Consider the following 23363-nt stretch of genomic DNA (forward strand, 5'->3'; position numbering starts at 1 on the left):
GATGACTAACAATTTTATTGATGGAGTATGAATAAGGCTACGTTTTAGTCACAAGTATTTTTAGTAAAAGTCATGGACAGGTCACGGGCAGTAAACAAAAATTCACAGCCTGTGACCAGTGTTCCCTCTAATTTTTTATGTCCATGTGCGGAATGAATTTTGTTATGTGCACCAATATGGAGGTGATGTGTGGCATATCACCTTCACATTGGTGCACATAACAAAATTCATGTGGTGGGAGTAGGGCCAAGGGGTTTGGAGTGTGGGAGGGGGCTCAGGGCTGGGGCAGAGGGTTGAGGAGCAGAAGAGGGGGCAGGCTCTGGCTGGGGGTGTGGCCTCTGGGGTGGGGCCGGGATGAGGGGTTCTGGGTTTGGAAGGGGGCTCAGGGTTGGGGTTCGGGGGAATGAGGGCTCTGGGGTGGGTTTGAAGGGTTCAGGGTGCAGGAGGGGGCTCAGAGCTGGGTCAGAGGATTGGGTGCAGGGAGTGAGGACTCCAGCTAGAGGTGAAGGCTCTGGGGTGGGGCCGTGGATGATGGGTTCGGGGAGCGGGAGGGGGCTCAGGGCTGGGGCAGAGGGTTGAGGTGTGGGTTCAGGGATGGGGCCTGGGATGAGGGGCTTGGGCTGAAGGCTGGCAGGGGCTGCGGTGGGGAGAGAGGACTCCCCCCAGCCCTCTCTCACTGCAGCAGCTCGGGGCCGGGGGAGAAGCACCTCTTCCTGGCTGTGGCAGCTCCTGTGGGGCTGGGCTGGGCTGAGGGAGGGGCTCCTCTTCCCCGGCCGCAGCAAGTCCGGGGCAGGTCCATGTTTGGGCTGGCGGGGAGAGGTGTCTCTCCCCGCTGCAGCAGCAGCTCTGTGCTGGGGCGAGGCGTTGGTGGAGGGGCACCTCTCCCTGCCGCAGCCCTGAGCCCCTGTGTGGGGCTTAATAGGCAGCTGCGTAGCCGCACAGCTTAGAGGGAACTTAGCCGGTGACCTGTCCATGACTTGCAGCACTGAGTCCCAAGGTTTAATCAGAGGTATAGTACGTGTGCTTGGGGGGGTGCTGCAGGTGCTTGAGGGGCGCGCGGGTGCCAGGGCCGGCTCTAGGATTTTTGCTGCCCCAAGCAGAAACAATTTTGGCCGCACCCCCCCCCCCCCGTTTTTTTCTCACCCCACCCCCGGCCCCGCCTCAGCTCTGCCCCTTCCCCAAATCCCCAGCCCTGCCTCCTCCCCACAGGCTCTCAAGCCTCAGAGGGAGGGAGGGAGGGAGGGAGAGAAGCGGGGCGCACGCCGCGGCCACTCGGAGTCTCCCCCTCCCTCCCAGGCTCTCAAACCTGGGAGGGAAGGTGAGCAGCGGAGCGCGAATCAGCTGTTTCGCGCGCCGCGGCTGCTCGGGATCTCCCGCTCCCTCCCAGGTTTGAGAGCCTGGGAGGGAGGGGGAGCAGCGGCGTGCGAGCGGCAGCAGCGGAGGTGAGCTAGGGCAGCCGGGGCACATTTTTAGGGGCGACATTCTGGCACCGGCCATGCTGCCCCTAAAAATGTGCTGCCCCAAGCACCAGCTTGTTTTGCTGGTGCCTAGAGCCGGCCCTGGCGGGTGCTCAGGGGAGCCTAGGGGTTGCTGCAGGGGCACAGGTGCTCTGGGAGGGGGTGCGGCCCAGAGGAGTGCCACAAGTGCTCTGGAGGTGTGCGGCCCAGGGACTGCCAGGGGTGCTCTGGGGATGTGTGGCCAGAGGGGGGCCATGGGTGCGTGGGGAGCCCCGCAGGTACTCAGGTGGAGCGGTCCAGGGGGTACTGGGAGTGTTTGGGGGGCAGTCCAGGAGGCACTGCGGGTGCTCGGGTGGGAGCAGCCTGGGACCCCCATTGGTGCTGGGAGGTGAGGTTTGGCAGGGCTGGCAGGCTCCCTACCTGGCTTCTCGGAAGTGGTGACAGGTCCCTCCCTAAGCTCCTAGGGAAGTGCCACCATGTTAATTATTAAAACAGCTCACTCTGATTATTTCAAAGAGAAGAGCTGCTGTCCCATTATTAGTTCCTGTAGACTGCTATTTCCACTGTGTAGAAGTAGCAGATTAAATCAGGAACTATATCATCATCATTAAATGGCTCTGATGGGTTTTTCAATTGCCAAGGGCTTCCAAACCCTATTATCACAGTCAGAGGATCTCAAAGTTTTGTTTAGAGAACACTTGGAGGAAAACAGAATTGTCCATTAAAAAATATGGTAACTGTCTCTTTCCCTGCCTCCATTCAGCCAAGTCAAAGAAGTGCACAAAATATTTTTCAGGGATTTCAAAGCTGTCACAGTGGCTTATTATTTAACTTTCTTTTGTCCAAAAATCAGCACTTGTCACTTGCTGAGCTTCATATGGGAATTTATAAACTACGGATAATATCATTGCTTCATTCTTAGCAGAAAACTCTTTGGGGTAGAGTCCATCATTTTGTTCTGTGTTTGTACCTTGCACAATGGGGATCTGGTTGATGACTGGGGTTACTACCTGCTATGACAGTACAAAGAGTAATAATAATTAATACTATTGGTAATGAAAATTAAACCGGCATGGCCAAATTCATGTTTGGTGTAACTCCATTAACTCGAATAATCTGATTTCAATAGAGCTACAACTGAGATGAATTTAAGACAAAATGTTCAAATGTGCCTAAGTGACTTAGGAACCTAAGTGCCATTTTTTTTCAAAAGTGATGTAGGCACTTAGAAGCGAAAACTGCATTGTAAGTCAATTGGGATTCAGCTCCTAAGCATTTAAGTAGCTTTTGAGAATGGGACATAGGCATATCTGAAAATGTTACCCTTAACTCCAGACTTGATACAGGTGTCTAAGCAGTGGAAGAATGTGTCTCAAGAAAAATAATTCACTTAATCTTTTCAGTGCAATATGCTTAGACATCACTGCCGAGGGAGATGAAGAAGATCTATCTTGACAATTTTACTGCTGCTCACAGTGAAATAGCAGCTGTAAAATTGAATGGCAGCAGTGAAGCTTACCACAGTCTTTTTCATTTCACTTTGTTGCTGTTTGACAAAGCTATAAACTGAAGCAGAGTCTCTGGAGTTGTCTGTGTGCAGACGCACGAAGACAACACTGCTTGCTTGTCTTCACACTCGGTAGGTTATTCATTGCAATCACACTCTTTTTTTTTTTTTTTAGCAAATGGTTCAGTTCTGATGTCTTAGGCCCCCTCACTCAACAAAGAAAGCCTCAACTTTGCTACAGCTGAGTAGGCAAGTGGAGTTTTCAAATCAAGACCTTTATGGTTGTTGTTATTACATCAACCTCTACATGCGAGATTATGAAAAACATGGGCCATAATACCTACACCAGGTACAACCCAGTAAGTTAGGGTGGATATTTTCAAAAGAGCTTAGGGATTTAATGCTTTCACTAGGGCTGGGTTGCCTAAAGCTCATAGGCACTTTAAAAAAATCTCCCCTTTAAAGCCTAAGAGTCGCTGAAACTCTGATTTCTTTTACCTTGCCTGTGTTGCAACTTTAATGCTACTGTATATTTTACAGAAAAGTTCTGACTAGAGAAGCTGTCACAAAATGCCCTTTCTATCACCAGTAAAAGAACCTGGGTTCTTTGCTAAAAATGTTTCAGAGGTTTTTTTTGTTTGTTTTTTGGTATTTTCTTCCAAAAGATTAATTTTATTTTGAAGGTGTTTACATTTAAACACCCAGAATCATCTGATACGAATTGTAAAATACGTTAACAAAATTGACATGATTCATTTATTTATGTTAAAATTGTACAAGAATAGTAACTTCCTAATGGTTTTCCTTTGGTTTCTGTTCACCAATGAAAGGATTTTAGACCTGGCCATTAGGTTCTTCGATCTTCAATGAAACCAATACATTTCTCGCAGTTCTTTCATCATAAAAAAAATAACCCCATTTCACCTTCAATGTCCGCCACCCTTCTTCCCTATCTTCCACACAGTTATCATTTGGTCCCAAAATGCAGCATTCTACCATATATATCAGATACTATCATTTTCTCTATTTGCAATATGGAAACATTTCCTAGAAAAGAAGCATCAGGTAACCAGGCAATATGAACAAAAGAGTTATTTATTATATATATATTCTCTAGTAAGTCATAATAGTCTCTTGGATTTTAAATGTCTTTTTGCTATTTCCAATACTTAAAAATTATAATTTTAAAACATTAAATACTGTGTTATATACATTATGATTCCATTTCTTATTTCTAAATGTGGATGTAATGTTCTCCAAATGGAAATTCGGAGGGAACAGGGAACAATTCCTCTGACATCACAGGCTTTAAAAGCTCACACCATATACCTGTAGATTTGACTATATGAAAAATAGCCAAATGTCAATATGCTCTTGTGGGATTCTTTGATTTTTTTTTGTTTTTGTTTTTTTGTCATTTTATTTAAAATATAAACAGAAGGATAGATCTGGCCAGTACTTTGTCAATGTTCGGTAGCAGAACTGTTTTTTTTTTTATCTCATACTTATTTTTTATAAAATAACAAAATATACAGATAGAGGGAGCTGAGTTTGTTACATTAGTTCATACACATACAGTAAACAAAAGGTTTTATGTATGGCTTCGCAAAGGTAGATTATGAAGTGATGTTTGTATTTTATTTGTTTAAAAGCATTTTAAGAGAACTTGTTAGTGTGCTTACAATAGCGGCCATGGTAGTCGAATGTCGAGCCAAGAGTTTAATGCTAGGATCATCGGAGGTCTTGTCTGACACTGTTTCTGCAGCTTTCAGAAGACAAATGTAGTTTATTACGACCTCATCTATTTTAGCTATAATTTCCTGCTGCTGTGTTTCAGAGTTCATGACTTTCACTAAACGCATGCAGGCTTCTGTTAAGCAACAGAGCACTTGAAAGCTGGAAGTCATAGCTAGAAGCATTTCCTCGGGGCTTTTATCAGCCATGGCCATTTTCCTGCAGGCACTTCCCAACTGTCTCGATTCTATAGATAACAGTTGTTTAAACTGAGAAAGTTTAAGGTCATATGTTCCCGGATGTAAATCTTCCCTCTTCCCCACACTTGCTCGGACCAGAGAGAGCAGCTCATTGGCATCTTTTTGTGCTGCAAGAAATCCATCAGGCATTGCATAAGTTTTCTCTTTCATCACATTTATTCTTGTGATTTGTGCATCAAAGGCCATGTCACTGAGATTCATATCAGTTTGGCCACCTTGGTCTTCAGCATTGCTCTTGTCATGTGTACTATTTAGTATCTGTTTAGGGGACTCAACAACTTTCTTCTCATTTTCAATGGAAAAAGACTGGCTGGCTGGTTCTGGTAACGCACACGGTATCTGTGGTTCATAGAGGCAGGAGACGTGGTTGTTGTCTCCATCATCTTCATCATCCTCATTGTCATTTCCTCTGCTTAGGAAACAATAGCTAAATGGGCCACGGCATCTCCAGTTGCTGGCATCTGACTTTCGTAAGGGCAACATTCTGTACTGTTTGGAGTCCTTCTGCATGGAGCTGGTGACTGAAGACCTTTTATTGTCTTTGACGTCAGTGCTATCATTCATAGAACTTTGAGAATAGCTTTTGGATAACTTTTTGCCCAGAGGGAGTTCCACCCTTTTTTCGGACTTGGAATCATCTCTTGCAGCAATGTCTAGACATTTCAGACTGAGTGCAGCCTTTTTCTTCTCAAGAAGCATCTCAATGCCTGTGGACCCTGCAGTGACGCTGCTGCTGCGTCTCAATACTTTCCTGCTGTGTGGCATTCTGAGGCTTCCTCCCATCATGTCATATGGCCATAAACTAACTGCTGCCCCACATCCCTGTTTTACTTTAGGAATGTCACAAGAGTCTTGATTTTGACTTGGCACCTTTGATTCTGAGTGAATGTTGGATGATAGCATGATGGAGTCAGTTAGAGGCTGTTTAGGAAAAGCTGAAGGCATGCCCCCTCGTCTTCCCTTTCCAGGCTCTGTGAAAGCTACACTAGGGGTAGTAGAAGAACAGAGAGAATAATTAAGCATCACACTGATAATATTCATAGAATGAATTTCTAAGTATCTTTTATGGATTTAAAAAAAAAATGGACCTGTCCTAACAGTATTTTTCCAGGACCCCCGTTTCTGCTAGTACCATGCATGAATAGTAATGTATCTTTCAGCAAATAGTCATATGTCTTTGTGTTTCTCTAAACATGAAATTAAAAAAAATCTATCAACATATTCTCATTTATGAATAACTGACTACTCCCTCTATTACCACACTGTGACTTATAATGTGAGGCAGCAGAAAATTGTTCCATAGAACTTTCATGAACATCGCTCCTCTGCTAACTGGAATGGAAGTTTCCCATTTAGTATTTAAAGGGATATTGACAGGTTAAAAATCCCTTATGTTACTAAAATGGAAAGAATTTTGAAAATTCCATTTATTTTTATTCTGTTTCGCAATACGCTTTTTTAGGCAGTGAAAAGAAACTGTTTCACTTTTGCTTCTCGTCAGTTTCATTTTTTGGTTCTCATAAACTTACACAATGCTGCTGTGTTTCAGTTGCAACCAGTAAAGGGGAAATGTTTAGACCCCAACCAAATATTGTTTTCAATTAAATTAAAAACAAACAACCCCCCCAAACCAAGATTTTATAAAATCTCTTAACATTGGATCTTAAATTATGTGATTAAGATACTGCACCTAAGCTATCCTTACAGGAAACTTATGCAATTGGTTTTTAAATTAAAAAGGATGCATAGTTAATCCCATTTCTTTCTCTTCTTTACAGTTAGTGCTCTAAGCCTTTCCTGGCCTATCAATAACAACACACTTTTCATATTGCTATCTGGAGATTATTCTGTGCAACTATTTTAGCAAAAGTCACTTATTTTAGCTACATAGCAGGCAAATAGTATATAATATATGATAATTAAATCACAGATTCCCCCGCTACCCCAAATTTACATACATTGTTAAAGCTCATATGGCTCAAATATATCTAACTCTACAGAAGTATCCAGAAAAAGAAAGGAAACAAAATTTTAGAAATTCTGATGTAGCATTCAAGCAATGTTCTTTTCAATAGACAGCCTTGTCAGGGAGATTGGGAAACATTTTTAAAAAGCTAATGCTAATAGAAATGTTTTCCTGAGTGTTAACGTTGTAATTGGGGTTATTTTAGCAAAAGCCACACAGCAGAACCAGAAAGCGAGAATGAATAGAAACAGTTTAGACGTAATTTCACTGTCCACTCTAGGTTGACAATATGCATTCAGATAAGAGATGATGTAATCTTCACACTTGGTTTTTACATATACACCCTATTAAATATGTGTCTTTAAAAACACATGCTTTGAAATTGCTGTACCTGTAGTTTCTTTAATCTTGGGGATCCGATGACATCCATCTCTCAAAGTGCCAAACAGTGGTTCAGCATTAACTGCTGAATGAATGGCAGGCATTGTCATTCTATGACACACAGCTTCTGACTGCTGATGTAGTTCCTTGTATGTTGTTCCATGATTTGGAAGAATGGCAACTCTTTCATCTGCTGGAATATAGCCAATGCCCTTCACAGATGAATCCGAGATAATGTGCTTAACATCAGAGGTACAAAGAGGAGATTCGATTGGGGTAGCACATGGGCTACTGCCTGTGCTGCATCCTGCATCCACTGAAGAACACTGGGAGCTTTGCAGAGAAAAATGGCCTTCACTTTGCAACGATGACATGCGCTTGGTCAAGTGATATTCACAAAGTCTACTCACACTCTGCTCAGTTTCCGGTAGCTTTGAGGAATGTTCATCTGCATCTTCTGAGTCATTTAGGTCTTTGGCTGAAGACACATTAGTCATATCAGACAAAAAGTTTTCACCTGGGCCAAGTGCTGAAGTATCACCCTCATTAACTTCAGGATTCACTTCATTCTTAGAGCCAGTATCTGTTTTACCAAGACCAGAAACTCTTGGAAATGTCTTCCCATTCACTGTTTCTGAGCTTGGTTTATCTGCTGCTTCATCATCGGCAGCAGCATACCATCTTTGGCGAAAAGCAGTTCTCTCCACGTTAAAAGTGCTTATGCGTTGACCATCTCTTGAAGAAAGAGTACCACATATAGCATTTAGGTCTTCATCAGTCTCTGCTTTTTTAGTTCCCTGATGCTTTTTCACAGTAGCATTACCATCACAGGCTGCTTTCACTTCACCATCAGTCATCTTATTTTTCCTTTTACTAGTGCAAGAGTATACCAAAGACCCCATGTGCAATTTGCTAAAATAGTCAGTGACCGATTTTGTTTCCATGGTCTCTGGTTCCATTTCCATATTGTCTGAATGAAGAATCTGCTTCGAAGGCACAACTTTTGACTGCAGCTCAGCAGCTTGACGACCAGCTATGGACTGTGAGGATTTTGCAAGTGGTCCTCCAGCCTGATTCTTAGCAATGGGGAACTCTGTTTGCTCTTCCACAAGGGGTTGGTAACCTTCACTAGTGGTCAAAAACATACGTGTGGAATTTTCTGACTGTCTCTGTGCTGCGGTTAGTTCAGAACTTTCAGTCATTTCAGAAGAGTTTGTTTCATTGCCAGAATCTGAAGATGACTCAGGGCTATATGCTCGCAAGATTGCTACACCTGCATGCCACAAAAAATAAGAGCCAATTAATGAAAGCATCTGAGGCACTTGAATAAACGGATAAGAAAATGGGGTGTGTTAAATATAAAAATAAAGGGATTTTTATGGTTTATTTTAAAGCATACTCCAATTTTATTGCATAATCCCCAAGAAAGGTAATTTAGCAACATTATGGTAGTTCCACCACGTGATATGGAATGTGAGGTGTGTACATGATGGTAAAAACATATAGAATGGAATGTTTCCAAGGCTAAATGGCGCAAATGGATGAAGTGGAATGATGTTCAATGAATAAATGTAACTATGGTGAAAGAACCTGAATTGTCATTCGTCTGCTGTTCCTCTGAAGCAGCCAAAGCCTCTAGTGCTTGAAGAGTGGAGACTACAGCATCATCTAGCCCCTTGTCACACTTCCCCTCAGTATTAGTAGGGACAGCATCAATGAGTGATACTGGAATGTCATCATTTCCTAGATTACTAGCTTGCTCCTTGTCTTCTATATACTGTGTTGTTTGGTGCTGAGAGTCTTCCTCGTCTGAACTGTCCCGGAAGCCAGGTGGAGGAGCAGCAATGGCCATGTTTAAAGAATGTAATAAGAAGTCATCTTCATTATCATCACCTTCCGGAGGGGGGAGTGATGTCAAATCAATAATATCATCACTTGAACCAGAAAGACTGAGAATGGTAGGCCTACTGATTTCTCCTACCATAATGTCCTCCTCACAGCTAACTTCATCTTCATCTTCAACATCATCTGTGTTTTCCGCATAACAAATGTCATGCAACAAGGGCTCTTCTATCCCTTCTGCAGCTCCAAATATTTTGCCATCATTTATGCTTGCATAAACAGAATTTGTAGCAAACTGAATGCTTTCAACATCTGGAGACAATTCTAGACCTTTAATATCATTGGTACTACTAATATAAATAGCTCTCTGTTTGTCCAATACTTCTGGACTTTCATCCAGAAGTCTTTCATAGCCAAGGGTTTGGGGACTGATACCATCCAAGCTGTGATCTCCAAATATAAAGGATACTTTTGCTCCCCTTGGAGAGTCCTGCGCTTTCTTGGTAGATTCCAGTCCTGAGAGTGACAGTAATGACTGCTGGTTTAAACTTCTGTTTTCTCCTGCCTCCGTGGAGTCATCTTGTTTGGTCAGCCCCTGATCGAGTCCACCTGAATTATAGGTATTTTCTATGTACAGATGCCTGTGGTCTTTTTGACACATGGGGCTTTCAGAAACTTCTGCAGTCTTCTGTTTTGGGTCTACAAATGTTCTTTGGGCCTCTTGAGCCCCTTCAGCCATGAATGTAGTAGTTTTTGGTACACAGTTCCACTCAGAAGCATGGAGGTTATACTTCCCTCTATTTTCATTTCCTACAGTTTGGCAAAATAAAAGCAACAGTCATTTAACAAATGAACTGTTTCATCAAATTTTATAATATTGACTTGTTAATTCTGAATAAGCAATGTTTTAAATATAGAACAGCTGCATAAACTTGTCCCTTTTACAGTCAAACCATTTTCAAACTCTCCTCTACTTCAAGCCATGGAGCTCTTGGTTTAAGAATTAAGATTAACTGGATGTTTTTATGCTGTGAGGGCAGAGAACTAAACTAAAACTAGATGAAATGATAACCCAGGACTGGTTGATATGATAATCTAAAAAACCCCCAGCACCTCACATCTCTGCATGAAGACTCTGGTTATATAAAATGTTATAACCCTGTATGCAAACAAATGATCATTTATTTGTTTCACTGTGGCACGAGGAGGAATACATTAAACATTTTATGTTACCATTAATACGAACAACGGCTGAACCTTAAAATACTATAAAGCCGAATTTATATATTACAACTCTAGATCTGAATGGGCATACCCCTGTACCTGCACACACTACTACTGATATCAATGGAATTTTGTCCGCGTGGGTCCAATCACAGGATCAAGGCCTTGTTTTGTACATGTGACTTCTGTTAATGCATTATGCAATAAATACCTGTTTCTCGGTTTCCTGCATTTTTCTTGTTGGCCATGTTAAATATTGAGCGCCTTGAATCAACCAGTAGTCTATAGTATCCAGCTGTTAAACAGGCAAGGTTCATTGCATCTGATGATTCCATTAGCAAAGTAATAGGCTATGAAGGAAACAACCAAGTCTTCGTTACGGCTATTCATTCTTAATACATTTACTTGTTGAAACATGGCTTATTAAAATTAGTATATTTATAAAATGTAAATTATAGGAATTATTTCACAAATGCTACATTGGAAAATCAAAAAATAAATTAGTTTTCCTCAGCTCTGAAAGGTCTGATTGAAAACAATATTTAGGGTACAAAATGTTCGGAGAGATGAGAGCTGAAGCAAGGAAAATGTCTAACTGGACATTTTAAATTCACTTGATGCTTAACTAATATTTGTATTGCTGTCTATATAATTATTAATAATAAAAGCTTCAATTCTCAAATGAGTTCTAAGATGCTTAACATCTAGAATTTATTAAAAAGTTAATGTTGTTCATAAAATTTTAGAACTAAATCTTTCACCTTTCTCACTGGTGTACCCTGTGGTTCGTCTACATGGCAAGTAACTGCCTGGCAAGCCAGGGTGTGGATCTACAGCCCAGCGCCTTGCTGCACTGTAATGACCCATGTGATTATTGCTACAGCTCGCTGAAAGTCCTGGAATATCACACTATAGCAGTATCCACATTTATGGGAAGATTTTATTGGACCCTCCTGCAAACTAATAGACAATTGGTCCTGAAGGAGGCTGTGTACTTGCCCTCTTGATCAAAACAAGGTTCTCTGATCATAGCTGTCTAAGACAAAGCACAAAATAGGGTATATGTTGTTTTTTTTTAAATCCATAGCATAGAATCTTAAGCCAATACACATGGTGTTGACATAATTCCATGACATCCTTATTCACATAGTACTTCACATGTGCAGTTTCAGACGTGATGGAAAAATCCAGGCAATTATTATTATGATTATTTATCATTTTGCTTCTGGGCAATTTGAGATTTTGTTCAGAAATACAGGAGCCTTGGTATAAGGACACATGCTTGCCTCAAAGCAGTCAATCTTGGGCATAAAATTAATACAAATTATTACCCAAAGATGAGTGAATCAATTCTTGTTATGTTAGTGTTAAGACGGAGCAGGTGTGCATGTATATAGAGAGGTGTTTGAAATGCTTTCTTGATGCTGAATTTTATGAGATGATCAATAAAAGTAGATGATTTCCAGAGAGATTTTAAATGCCAAGAGTATTACTGTGACCTGCTGTTCACCCTTTTCGTAACCTAGAAGCAACTAAACTTTTATGGATGACTTTTGGGAAATAACATGGTAGAGAGAATACTGAAAAGGAAAATTAATGGTAAAAGAAAGACTCAAGCTGTTTACAGTTTTATAGAACTTTTCAACCAAAGATCTTAAAGTGCTTTACAAGCATTAACTAATTAAGCTTCACAATAACCCTGAGAGATATTATCATTCCCTTTTACTGATTGGGGAATGGACACTTAGGCCACATTCACTAGTGCCGCTACAGGCAGATGTAAATTACCCCTTCCTTACTCAGGTAGGCCCACTCCCTCCTCTTGCATCCCATGGAGGAATTCATCACAAGTGGAAGGCAAATGCTGTTAGTGCTGCCCTCATTCTGGATTTCTGTCAAGGGTTTGAGCAGCTTTATTTTGTACTTAAAGTATTTCCCAGTTGCTATGGTCATGCCTAGTTTCCGGCCAACATCAACCACTTCCTAGGCCTACCCACTGTGGTGAAACTTCTGTTTCACGTTATTTTTCAGATATTGATAATCATATGCAAAATTTCCATATCCTTATTCATGTGCCATCATAACACTACTTTTGGTAGGTTTTTCCTTTTGACAGGAAGCAGAATAGGTATTTTGACCCTTTTGCTAATTAGTCCATATAAATCTTGCGCGACTCATTTTCCTTGTCATTCTTGATACTCACCATTTATATTTCTCTTCCCTCACTGAACTGCCAGGTCACTACAGATTACTTCTCTGCTTTATGGTCTGTGTTGCTTAGCTATTAGCATTAGGGCTATCAAGCGATTAAAAAAAAGTAATCGCGATTAATCGTGCTATTAATTGCACTGTTAATAATAGAATACCATTTATTTAAATATTTTGGATGTTTTCTACATTTTCAAATATATTGATTTCAATTAAAACACAGAATACAAAGTGTAGAATACTCACTTTATATTTATTTTTGATTACAACTATTTGCACTGTAAAAAAACAAAAGAAAATATTTTTCAATTCATCTAATACAAGTACTGCAGTGCAATCTCTTTATCATGGAAATTGAACTTACAAATGTAGGATTATGTACAAAAAACCTGCATTCAAAAATAAAACAATGTAAAATTTTAAAGCCTGCAAATCCACTCAGTCCTACTTCTTGTTCAGCCAATCGCTCAAACAGACAAGTTGTTTACATTTGCAGGAGATAATGCTGCCCGCTTCTTGTTTACAATGTCACCTGAAAGTGAGAACAGGCGTTCGCATGGCACTGTTGTAGCCAGCTAACGATGTGCTAAAGATTCATATGTCCCTTCATGCTTCAGCCACCATTTGAGGGGACATGCATCCATGCTGACGACAGGTTCTGCTCAATAACAAACCAAAGCAGTGAGGACCGACGCATGTTCATTTTCATTATCTGAGTCAGATGCCACCAGCTGAAGGTTGATTTTCTTTTTTGGTGGTTTGGGTTCTGTAGTTTCCACATCAGAGTGTTCCTCTTTTAAGACTTCTCAAGCATGCTCCACACCTCATCCCACTCAGATTTTGGAAGGCACTTCAGATTCTTAAACCTTGGGTTGAATGTTGTAGCTATCTTTAGAAATCTCACATTGGTACCTTCTTTGCGTTTTGTCAACTCTGCAGTGAAAGTGTTCTTAAGATGAACAACATGTGCTGGGTCATCATCCGAGACTGCTATAACATGAAATATATGGCAGAATGTGGGGAAACAGAGCAAGGGACATACAATTTTCCCCCAAGGAGTTCAGTCACAAATTTAATTAACACATTTTTTTTTAACGACCATCATCAGCATAGAAGCATGTCCTCTGGAATAATGGCCAAAGCATGAAGGGGCATACGAATGTTTAGCATATCTGGCACGTAAATACCTTGCAAAGCTAGCTTCAAAAATGCCGTGCAAATGCCAGTTCTCACATTCTGGTGGCATTGTAAATAAGAAGAGGGCAGCATTATCTCCTGTAAATGTAAACAAACTTGTTTGTCTTACCGATTAGCTGAACAAGTAGGAGGACTGAGTGAACTTGTAGGCTCTCAAGTTTTACATTGTTTTGTTTTTGAGTGCAATTATATAACAAAAAAAAAATCTACATTTGTAAGTTATACTTTCACAACAAAAAGATTGCACTACAATACTTGTATGAGGTGAATTGAAAAATACTATTTATTTTGTTTATCATTTTACAGTGCAAATATTTGTAATAAAAATAATATACACTTTGATTTCAATTACAACACAGAATACAATATATATGAAAATGGAGAAAAACATCCAAAATATTGAATAAATTGCAATTGGTATTCTATTGTTTAACAGTGTGATTAAAACTGCGATTAATCATGATTCATTTTTTTAATCGTGATTCATTTTTTTGAGTTACTTGCATGAGTTAACTGTGATTAATCAACAGCCCTAATTAGTATTATAACGTATTTTAGCTTTCTTAGATTCCCATCTCCTGGCTCCTTCAAACTACCTGGTCTTAAACACAGAGGAAGGATGATCTTCTGATTACATCATAGGACTAGGAGATTCCTGGCTTTGCCACAAAACTTCTGTGTGAAAAAAATGAGTCATTTAATCTCTGTCTGAGTTTCCCCATCCACATAATTACCCCTAAGGGGTGCTCTGTGACATTAATAGCTATAAAGCACTCTGGGATCTTCTGATATTGTTATTGTCCAGGGAGCTAAAGAATAGAAGGTGCTCACCAGCCACTAATGTTTTCTGGTGCATCCAGATCAAGTTGCAGCAATATTATCAACTTAAATATATTGAAATAATACTTGTCAATAAAAGTTAAGTGTTTGAAAGAAGAGCTTGGTAAATATTCCACGTGTATTTTTTCCATATACCTTTGTAAGAAAGAGGAAAATTGGTAGCATCCTTAGCTTAAAAGTATTGAACTTTTGCATACTGTGATATTTCCCAATTTAAGCTCTATTTATCCTCTATACAATTCTATAGAAAGCCTATGAAAGCTTCCACTATAAAGCTTCAAGATCCTATAAACTGCACTGAGAGGATGTAATATGCAAAATTCCACTCATTTCCACTGAGGCAAAGAGCTCAGTAAGATTCAAAAGAGGATCAGACATTTATATGAAGAACGAGAGCCCCCACAATTACATTAGATAGAATAAAAAGAATTCAGAAGAGTTACGGGATTGGGAAGAAATTTCCCTTCTAGGCAGGTTGTTCCAGAGCTGTCCACTGTGGGGTTTCTTACCTTCCTCTGAAGCATCTGGAACAGAATACTGGACTAGATAGCTCATTGGTCTGATGTGATAAGGAAATTCCTATGTTCCTAAGTAATCAGCTGTATGCCATTTGGCTAAAACAATTCTACAATACACATTCATAATACTGGTAGCATGAAACATTTATAACAAAATCATGCACAACTTTATCAACTATTCCAATACAGAGGGAAAATGAAAATCGTGCTATTTTAAGATACTAAATTTATACAAATCAACAGTCAACTTACTTTTACATCTAAGACATGGAGCTCAACTCTAACAGTGCTCTCATCTTCTGTAAACATCTCGATCCTGTTAACGTGGCTAAAGTCTGCTAGCAGGGCCACCAAGTTCGTTTTGGTGTTGATCACGTGGCTGATACCATAGCGGGGCCCTACTAACAAAGTCACTTCTGAACGCTTTTCTCCTTGCTGTAACATAAAAAGAAAAAAATAAAAATTAAAAAGAGTAAGAAACCTGACAGGTTTTACATAACAAAAATAAAATAAGATGAAACAAAAACACCACTTCTACCCTGTTTCATTTTTATGAGATTTTCATTTGCACAGTATTTCTTTGCCATGAATTAGTAAGTTCTTTGGTAAGAGGCAAAACCAAACAAAACCAACAACAGGTACATGATTGTACTAGATTTATAGTAAAATGCATAAAATAAAAGTTATCTTGTCACAATTTATTTTTGTTAGAAACTGACTGCATTGTGGTTTTCATGGGTGGATGTAGAGTATATATCTTAAAAGAATAATTTTTTATTCAACAACTTTAGTATTTTATAATTATACCCATGGTATCATCCACCAAATGAATGCTACCTCCAAGCTGCAAATCAGAATACAACGGAAGACATTTTCAAGAAGAATGAAATAAAAGTATTTGTGTGGTTTGATCCAATATAGTGTATATGTTATTTTAGAATGTTTGATTTGGACTTGAACTTCCTTAAAGCAAATGTGTGAATCAGGCAGATACAAATTAATTGGAGAAAATTATCAAGAAAATAAAGGAAAAAGTTACCACTAATGTTGCCTTGAACACACGCCCCCCGTATAATCGCAGATCGCTGAGGAACTTGAGATAATGCACCTTGGCTTGCAGAGCAGACAGCTGAGGAGAAGGAAACTTCTGATGTTATTACAGGAGTAAGATGCAATGGGGGAAATCAACACATATGGAAATGGAAGAATTAAAACATGATTACACAGCCTAAGGAGACTGGACCGTGACAAGAGCTCATCAGACTGACGATAAATCATTACATATTTGACTTCCTGATGAAGGAACAGGATTTCAGATCTTGGAATTAAAATCTTATTTATTTTGATCAGATGTACTCAAGACTCATGCATGGGTTGCATCAGGGCACTGCAAGTACATTGGAACTTTTCCAGTAAAAGGAAAATGTTAGACTACTCAGATTAAACATCTGTTCATTGAGGGATTTCAAGGGTAGACTGGAATTTCTATTCATAATCACCATCAGTAGCAGTTCTTTAAAATTTGGTTTACCAATGTGAATTTAAAAAGAACGTGATGTTTAAAAAATTGTTAAGAACAGCTATACATGGCACATTTTGCTAGATACTTGTGATATATAGGATTTTACTTCTAAATTACTTCTAAGAAGGTTTTTTTAAACAAACAATAATTTAGTCACTTTTCTACTACCCGTAACAGAGGATGAACCTGAAAAATAGAAAGAGACACATACAAACATGCCATAATTTATTTCCATGAAAAATAGGAATAATTTACAAATAGGTTTAAATGAAGGTTTTGGGGGGCAGGAGTGTGGTGTTTGCTTGCTGTTTCATTTTTTGGGGAAAACAAACAATTTAAAAATTAAGAACTAAAGTAAAATTTTTAGACTGAAAAAAAAAAAGCTCTTCAGCTCATACAAATAATGTAGCCCAAAATCTGCAGCCCTTGCTCAGGCAAAAACCTCAAAATCCACAGTTTAAAAAAATATATTTTGCATACAAATCAAGCCCCCCTTAGTTCCAAAAAGTGGGCACATGGACAAATTGCTAAGGAGGAGTACAAAAGAATAGCATAAGCATGTCAGAACAAAATCAGAAAGGCTAAGGCACAAACTATCTAGGAAGAGATCTAAAAGGCCATCAGACAAGATTCTTTAAATTCATTAGGAGCATGAGAAAGATGAAGGAAAGTGTAGGCTCTCTACTTAGTGGGGAAGGAGAGCTAATAACTGATGACATCAAGAAAACTGATGTGTTTAATGCCGATTTTGCTTCAGTCTTCACAAAAGATTAATGGTGACCACACAATATTAACAACAACGAGGAAGGAATGCAAGCCAAAATAGTGAAAGAATAGGTTAAAGAATATTTAGATAAGTTAGATGTATTCAAGACAGCAGGGCCTGATGAAATTCATCCCAGGGTACTTAAGGAACTATGTGAAGCAATCTTGGAACCGTCAGCAAGTATCTTTGAGAACTCCTGGAGGATGGGTGAGGTCCCAGAAGACTGGAGAAGGGCAAACATAGCACCTATCTTTAAAAAGGGGAACAAAGAGGAATAAGGGAATTATAGCCCAGCCAGCCTAACTTCGATACCTGGAAAGGTACTGGAACAAATTGTGGAAGCAGAGATCTCTGTTTCCACAAAATTATTAAACAATCAATTTGCAAGCATCTGGAGGATAATAGGGTTATAAGGAATAGCCAACAGGGATTTGTCAAAACAAACCTAACCAACCTAATTTCCTTCCTTGACAGGGTTATTGGCCTAGTGGATATGAGGAAAGAGTAGTTATGATATATCATGATTTTATAAGGCTTTGACATAGTCCCACATGGTATTTTTATAAGTAACCTAAGGAAGTGTGGGCTACATTAAATTGGTATAAGGTGGACAACTTGTTGAAAGACCATATTCTGCAAGTAATTATCAATGGTTCACTGTCAAACTGGGGGGACATATCTAGTGGGGTCCTGCAGGGGTCAGTCCTGGGTCCAGTACTATTAAATATTTTCATGAATGATTTGGATAATGGATTGGAGAATATGCTTATAAAAACTTATGATAACACCAAGGTAGGAGGGTTGCAAGCACTTTTGAGGGCAGGATTAGAACTCAAAACAACCTTCACAAATTGGAGAATTGGTCTGAATTCAACAATATGAAATTCAGTGAAGGTAAGTGCAAAGTACTTCACTTGGGAAGGAACAATCAAATACACAACTACAAAATGGGAAATAATTGGCTGGACAGTAGTACTGCTGAAAAGGATCTGGGGGTTGTAGTGGATCACAAATGGAATATGAATCAATGTGAGGTAGCTGCGAAAAAGGCTAATACTCCAAGGTGAATTCACAGTAGAGTGGTGTCTAAGACATGGGAGGTAATTGTCCTGCTCTACTCAGTACTAGTGAGGCTTCAGGTGGAGTACTGTGTCCATTTCTGGGTGCCACACTTTAGGAAAGATGTGGACAGATTGCAGCAAACAAAAATGAAAAAAAGGTTTAGAAAATCTGACCATTGGAAATTTTAAAAAACAGGTTGAACAAACATGGCAAGGATGGTGTAGGTTTACAGGGTCCTGCCTCAGCACAGGGGGCTGGACTTGATGACTACTCGAGGTCCCTTCCAGCCCTGCATTTCTATGATTTTACCACTCCACCCTGTCCACTGGTGTAACTCATGCCTATATTAGGAAAATTTGAATAAATACGTTTATCATGCACTGCATCTTAAAAGTCTCCAGATTTAGGCTTTAGTGCTCAGCCTTCTACTGAAAATGTCTTCTCCTATCCCTCACTAGGCATTCAGTGCTGGGGACAGATAGCTAAAGTAGTCAAGTGGAACACAATGACTGTGAAAAGGAGACAAAACCTCAGATAGGAAGGGTCCTAATCATTGAAGGGAACCAAATTTATAGAAGATAACCACTTCCTGGATTTACTCCCAGAGTGGACTGGTAGCCACTACAGACCACCAGGGTTGTTTTCACATTGGCCTGTCCTGCTAAACATGCAGGTAGCTGCACTATGTATTACAAGAGAAGCCCTCAGCAGAGCACATGATAGCAGCCCAACTGAAGGTAATAAAAAGCATAGATAATTTTGTCAAGGTGTGCATCAGGGAGGCAGCATTGTAATCTCTGTCCTAACTGAAGATAGTGTAAACTATTGTGGGCCACTATTGCCAGCTGGGAATCCAGCAGCAGGGATGGATTCAAACATATCTGAACCACTAGGATAAAATATATACAGCTGACACCATTTCAGCTTTTGCTGCAGCTATGTAAAGGGTACACATTGGTTTGTTCAGTTAAAAATTTGGCAATTAGCTTTTAGTTAAACCTCTAACATTTAGCAATACTAAAATAAACACAGATTTATGGTTGTCTCTTGGGTCCTGAGCTGAAGCCCATTGAAGTTAATGGGTGTCTTTCTGTTGAATTCAATAGGTTTTGGATCAAGCCGTTGGTATTCTGCCATTCACAGAGTGTCTCAGTATCTAAAAGCTGCATATACACCTCTACCCCGATGTAACGCGACCCGATATAACACAAATTCGGATACAACGCAGTAATGCAGTGCTCCGGGGGGGTGGGGCTGCATGCTCCGGTGGATCAAAGCAAGTTCGGTTTCACCTATAACGCGGTAAGATTTTTTGGCTCCCGTGGACAGCGTTATATCGAGGTAGAGGTGTATATGGTATAGATGTTTTCCACAGGCAAATGTCCATAGACATTTTCCCTCACAATTTTCCTGGTTGAAGCAAAGGCTTAATACCAAGACTAGGCATATTATAACAACACAGAAGATTCAATTACAATAAGGGAGATAATTTATCAAGTGACATCTTGCCAACTGTGGTCACTTTACCCTGCGGCGCCAGAGCAAATCATCCTGTAGTACCATGAAAATGTCTTATGTCTGTGCCAGGCTCACAGGTTAACATAGCTTAGAGCATTAGAGGCAGAGAGAACATAATTCTCTAACAAGTTTGCCATTAACAGCAGGTGTTAAATGAATTTAAAAAATCCTGGTGGTTAATAATCAATTTTCCACCATTCTCAAAATGAGGAGATGGTTTAGCTGGGGTATAATTAATTATTTTAATTGTTCTTGGAAATGTGGTAATAGGCACTGAAAGTTATACAGTCTAACAATCTTTGAAAATATACTGGCTAGGTATTTCTCCAAAGAACTAATTTTAAACATTTCCCGTGCATGCAGTCCTCTCTGGTCTTTAAAATATATTTTCCATTAAGATGCAAATACCTTTTTACCCGGAGGAACTAGGTTTTGATTTGCTTTGACAAGGTGTGAAAGTGCTTTCTTTATGTTCTTTTCTTTCATGCTTTGCAGCACAGCAGATGGAAGAAAAGTCTCTAATCCCCATTCTTTTCTGCAATAAAAGGCATATCTTTAATTTCACATTCCTGTGTTGATTATTTATCTAAGACTAGATGGTGGCTGTGATGCTGAGTAAATGAATGCCTGAAAGCACAGGGAGAGTTGGTGAAGGCACCAGTTGTGCTATAACAGATTATTTTCTGAACTCAGAGTACATACTGTTTCATAGAAAAATAAGATGCTTTAACATTTGCGGTGTGAGGCTCTCCCTACCCCAGGGATTTTCCAAGCTGTTTTCCTCTCATTTTAATCTTTAGTTCCTCACCTCCAATTTATGAATAGATGCAGTAATATACACATAAACCGTGGTACAATTCTACATTTTCTGTAAGGAACATTTCTTAAGGCACAATGGCAAGGGTTTACTTGCTCTGTTTTATTTGTTCTTTATTAGGGGTTTTTAGACCTATATTTCATATTACACCCCACTATGAGCACATTGGGCCAAAGGTTGCACCAGAGTAACTGAGAAGGCAATTTAGCTCAGCATGTGTTACACAACCTTTGTATTTGGAGACACTGTTGGTATGCAACAGTCAAGGATTAATCAGTTCAAAATTGGCAACTGCACCTCTCCCTCCGGGGCCTTGTGTTGTGCTGACCATCCTTCTGGATGGGGAGAGCTGTAAATGTTTCCCCCTCAAAAGTGAAGCGGAATCACTTCCAAATTAGCCAGAGGGATCACATGAGGCTCTCAGCTCAGTGCTCCGGGGTCTGTGGCAATCTCAGAGGAAGAGAGGTTTAAAGCTGGTGTGTTTCAGGTAGAGGCCATCTTGCTAAACGTGGTTTAGTCAACAGATGGGCAAGTACAATACGAGAATTAAAAGTGCACTGAAAGCACACAAACCTAAAATCAGGATATGCAGACAGACAGACCAATCGACCAACATGCAAAAGACCTACAAACACTCGCTAACCTTTGTTTTTGAGGAATGCTCTATATGCTATACTTACTCAATATATTTGAGGGAGATTTTCTGAGTTTGTCTGGTGGTCACAGTCGCAATATACATTTGTAATGCAGCCAGCCGCAGAGCAATATCATATTTCAGCTCAGGTCCAAACCTCTCCTGAACCACATCATTACAGCTCTGCCAAAGAACCAGGAGAGGGAGCATCAAATTAAAAAAATCTTTGACTTAAAAAGCGAAGCATAAACAAGCTTTTATTGATTGATTTTAAAGATGGCTGCATTATGGATTAACCCCATGCTGAAAGGTGGCATTACACTGACAGTAAGCTATGTCTCTCAGATGTGCTGGGTATTCATGAAGGTCTGGTTGCCTCAGAAGAATCCAGGTAGCTGCCAAAGAGCAAATGGCATGTGGATTTTGAAACAAGCATGTTTTGCGTGCATCCCCGCTGTGTGTGCACCATCTTTCCCATCCTCCAAGAGATTTTCCATGAATGACATTACAGGACAAGAAACGATTGCTGAGAAGTGCTGCCGGCTCACTTCCTTAAGCCTCCTAGAACTGAATACTCTTTGGAAGGATGCCACAGTATTAGCATATAAGAGGTATTTTTGTGAGGGCTTGGAGGGGATAGGGACTTTGCTGGAAAATAAACACCTGCACATCTCTCTGATTGTGGTGGGTTTAGGTAACATAATCAATATGTTTAAAAATCAGGACCCTCCCATTGCCCAATTTTTATCTGTGAAAGCACAAATGAAAAAGTGCTTTCAAAGTTGCTATCTACATGTTTTCTTAGCTTATACTAAGACTGGTTATGTTTTCACTTACCTGTACATATAGATATTCAAAAGCAACCGGATCTCTTCTTAAAAGGTCAATGGGATCCTTTGGGACGAAGCTGATTCTGAACAAACATCTCATCTTATGGGAGCTTGGCCTCTGGGTCACCTAGAAGAGTGCAATCAGCTTATTAGCACTTTGAAACACTGGATTTGGAATGCTGCTCTTCGTTTTAGACACCTTAACCCTGATCCAGAGCCCACCAACATCAATAGAGAGACTTCCATTGTAGCTGGTTTGGCGAAATGAAAATTGAACTTTGTCCATCTTTAACTATGTATGTTTGTGGGACCAGGAGCAGCTGAAGATTTATCAGGACACAAACTGCCCAAACACATCTAAATGCAATGAAAGTACTGGATTCTTCCAGTGCAATGTGTAAACTGAAATGTTGGCTATAGTTACTCTCCACTGACAGTGAAGTTGTTCCATGAAAAAAGTGACTTCACTTTAAGAGACTTTCACGGTATGACTTCCAAGTATGAGATCTTGGCAGCCCTCAAAGTAATAGATTAAATAGGTTTTGTTTGTATGTTTTTTTCTCATTCACAGAACATTTGTTGACAGGGATTTGCAAGAAAATCTTATTGAAAATTACTTTTTGAGAAAATAAAACAATAGGTGGTGGTTCCGGGGAGGAACCTTATTTGTAAAAGGGATTTGATCCAATCACTATTCAGCACTTTTTTAGCTATGTGATTTCTCCAAAGACTCTTGTACTACATGATGACAATAGAGTCATCCACCATTTCAAGATAAACTTCTTTGACTGACAGGCAGCATAAAACGTATGAAAAAAGTAACAGCAGGCTGAGCATATTTACATGGTAGCATAAAGTCGAGCTACCAAGTAAGTTGTGGGACAATCAGATGAAATGGTCATTTCCCACTTCTGCTACAATAAAATATTGTCAGTAGCAAGTGTATGATGGTAAATTGAAGTAGGAACTCCAATGAAGAAAGCCATAGAATAATGCATAATAAATGTAGTCCATTTAATTCTACCAAATCTGGATAGAAAGGTAGCATTTTATATTCTTTATAAATATAACATTTATATT

At 39.8% G+C, this 23363-nt stretch overlaps 1 protein-coding gene across 8 annotated transcripts in view; it reads right to left on the minus strand.

The window, feature by feature from the left end:
* Positions 1-4354: 4354 nt before the first annotated feature.
* Positions 4355-23363, minus strand: part of FRMPD4 (FERM and PDZ domain containing 4) — a 504114-nt gene continuing 485105 nt past the window's right edge. For 6 of the 8 annotated variants that reach the window (XM_065580659.1, XM_005309176.5, XM_005309175.5 and 3 more), the window contains 9 exons: positions 22291-22410; positions 21500-21636; positions 20411-20537; positions 16174-16263; positions 15387-15569; positions 10583-10721; positions 8896-9957; positions 7316-8578; positions 4355-5938 (listed from right to left, as the gene is read on the minus strand). In XM_065580659.1, coding sequence (XP_065436731.1) covers positions 4602-5938; positions 7316-8578; positions 8896-9957; positions 10583-10721; positions 15387-15569; positions 16174-16263; positions 20411-20537; positions 21500-21636; positions 22291-22410 — 4458 coding nt within the window. In that variant the 3' untranslated portion in view covers positions 4355-4601. Of the gene's footprint in view, positions 5944-7315; positions 8579-8895; positions 9958-10582; positions 10722-15386; positions 15570-16173; positions 16264-20410; positions 20538-21499; positions 21637-22290; positions 22411-23363 lie in introns of all 8 variants that reach the window. The other 2 variants (XM_065580663.1, XM_005309178.5) reach the window with 1 other exon arrangement.

Source organism: Chrysemys picta, chromosome 1, assembly GCF_011386835.1.
Source record: "Chrysemys picta bellii isolate R12L10 chromosome 1, ASM1138683v2, whole genome shotgun sequence".
Lineage (NCBI taxonomy): Eukaryota > Metazoa > Chordata > Testudines > Emydidae > Chrysemys > Chrysemys picta.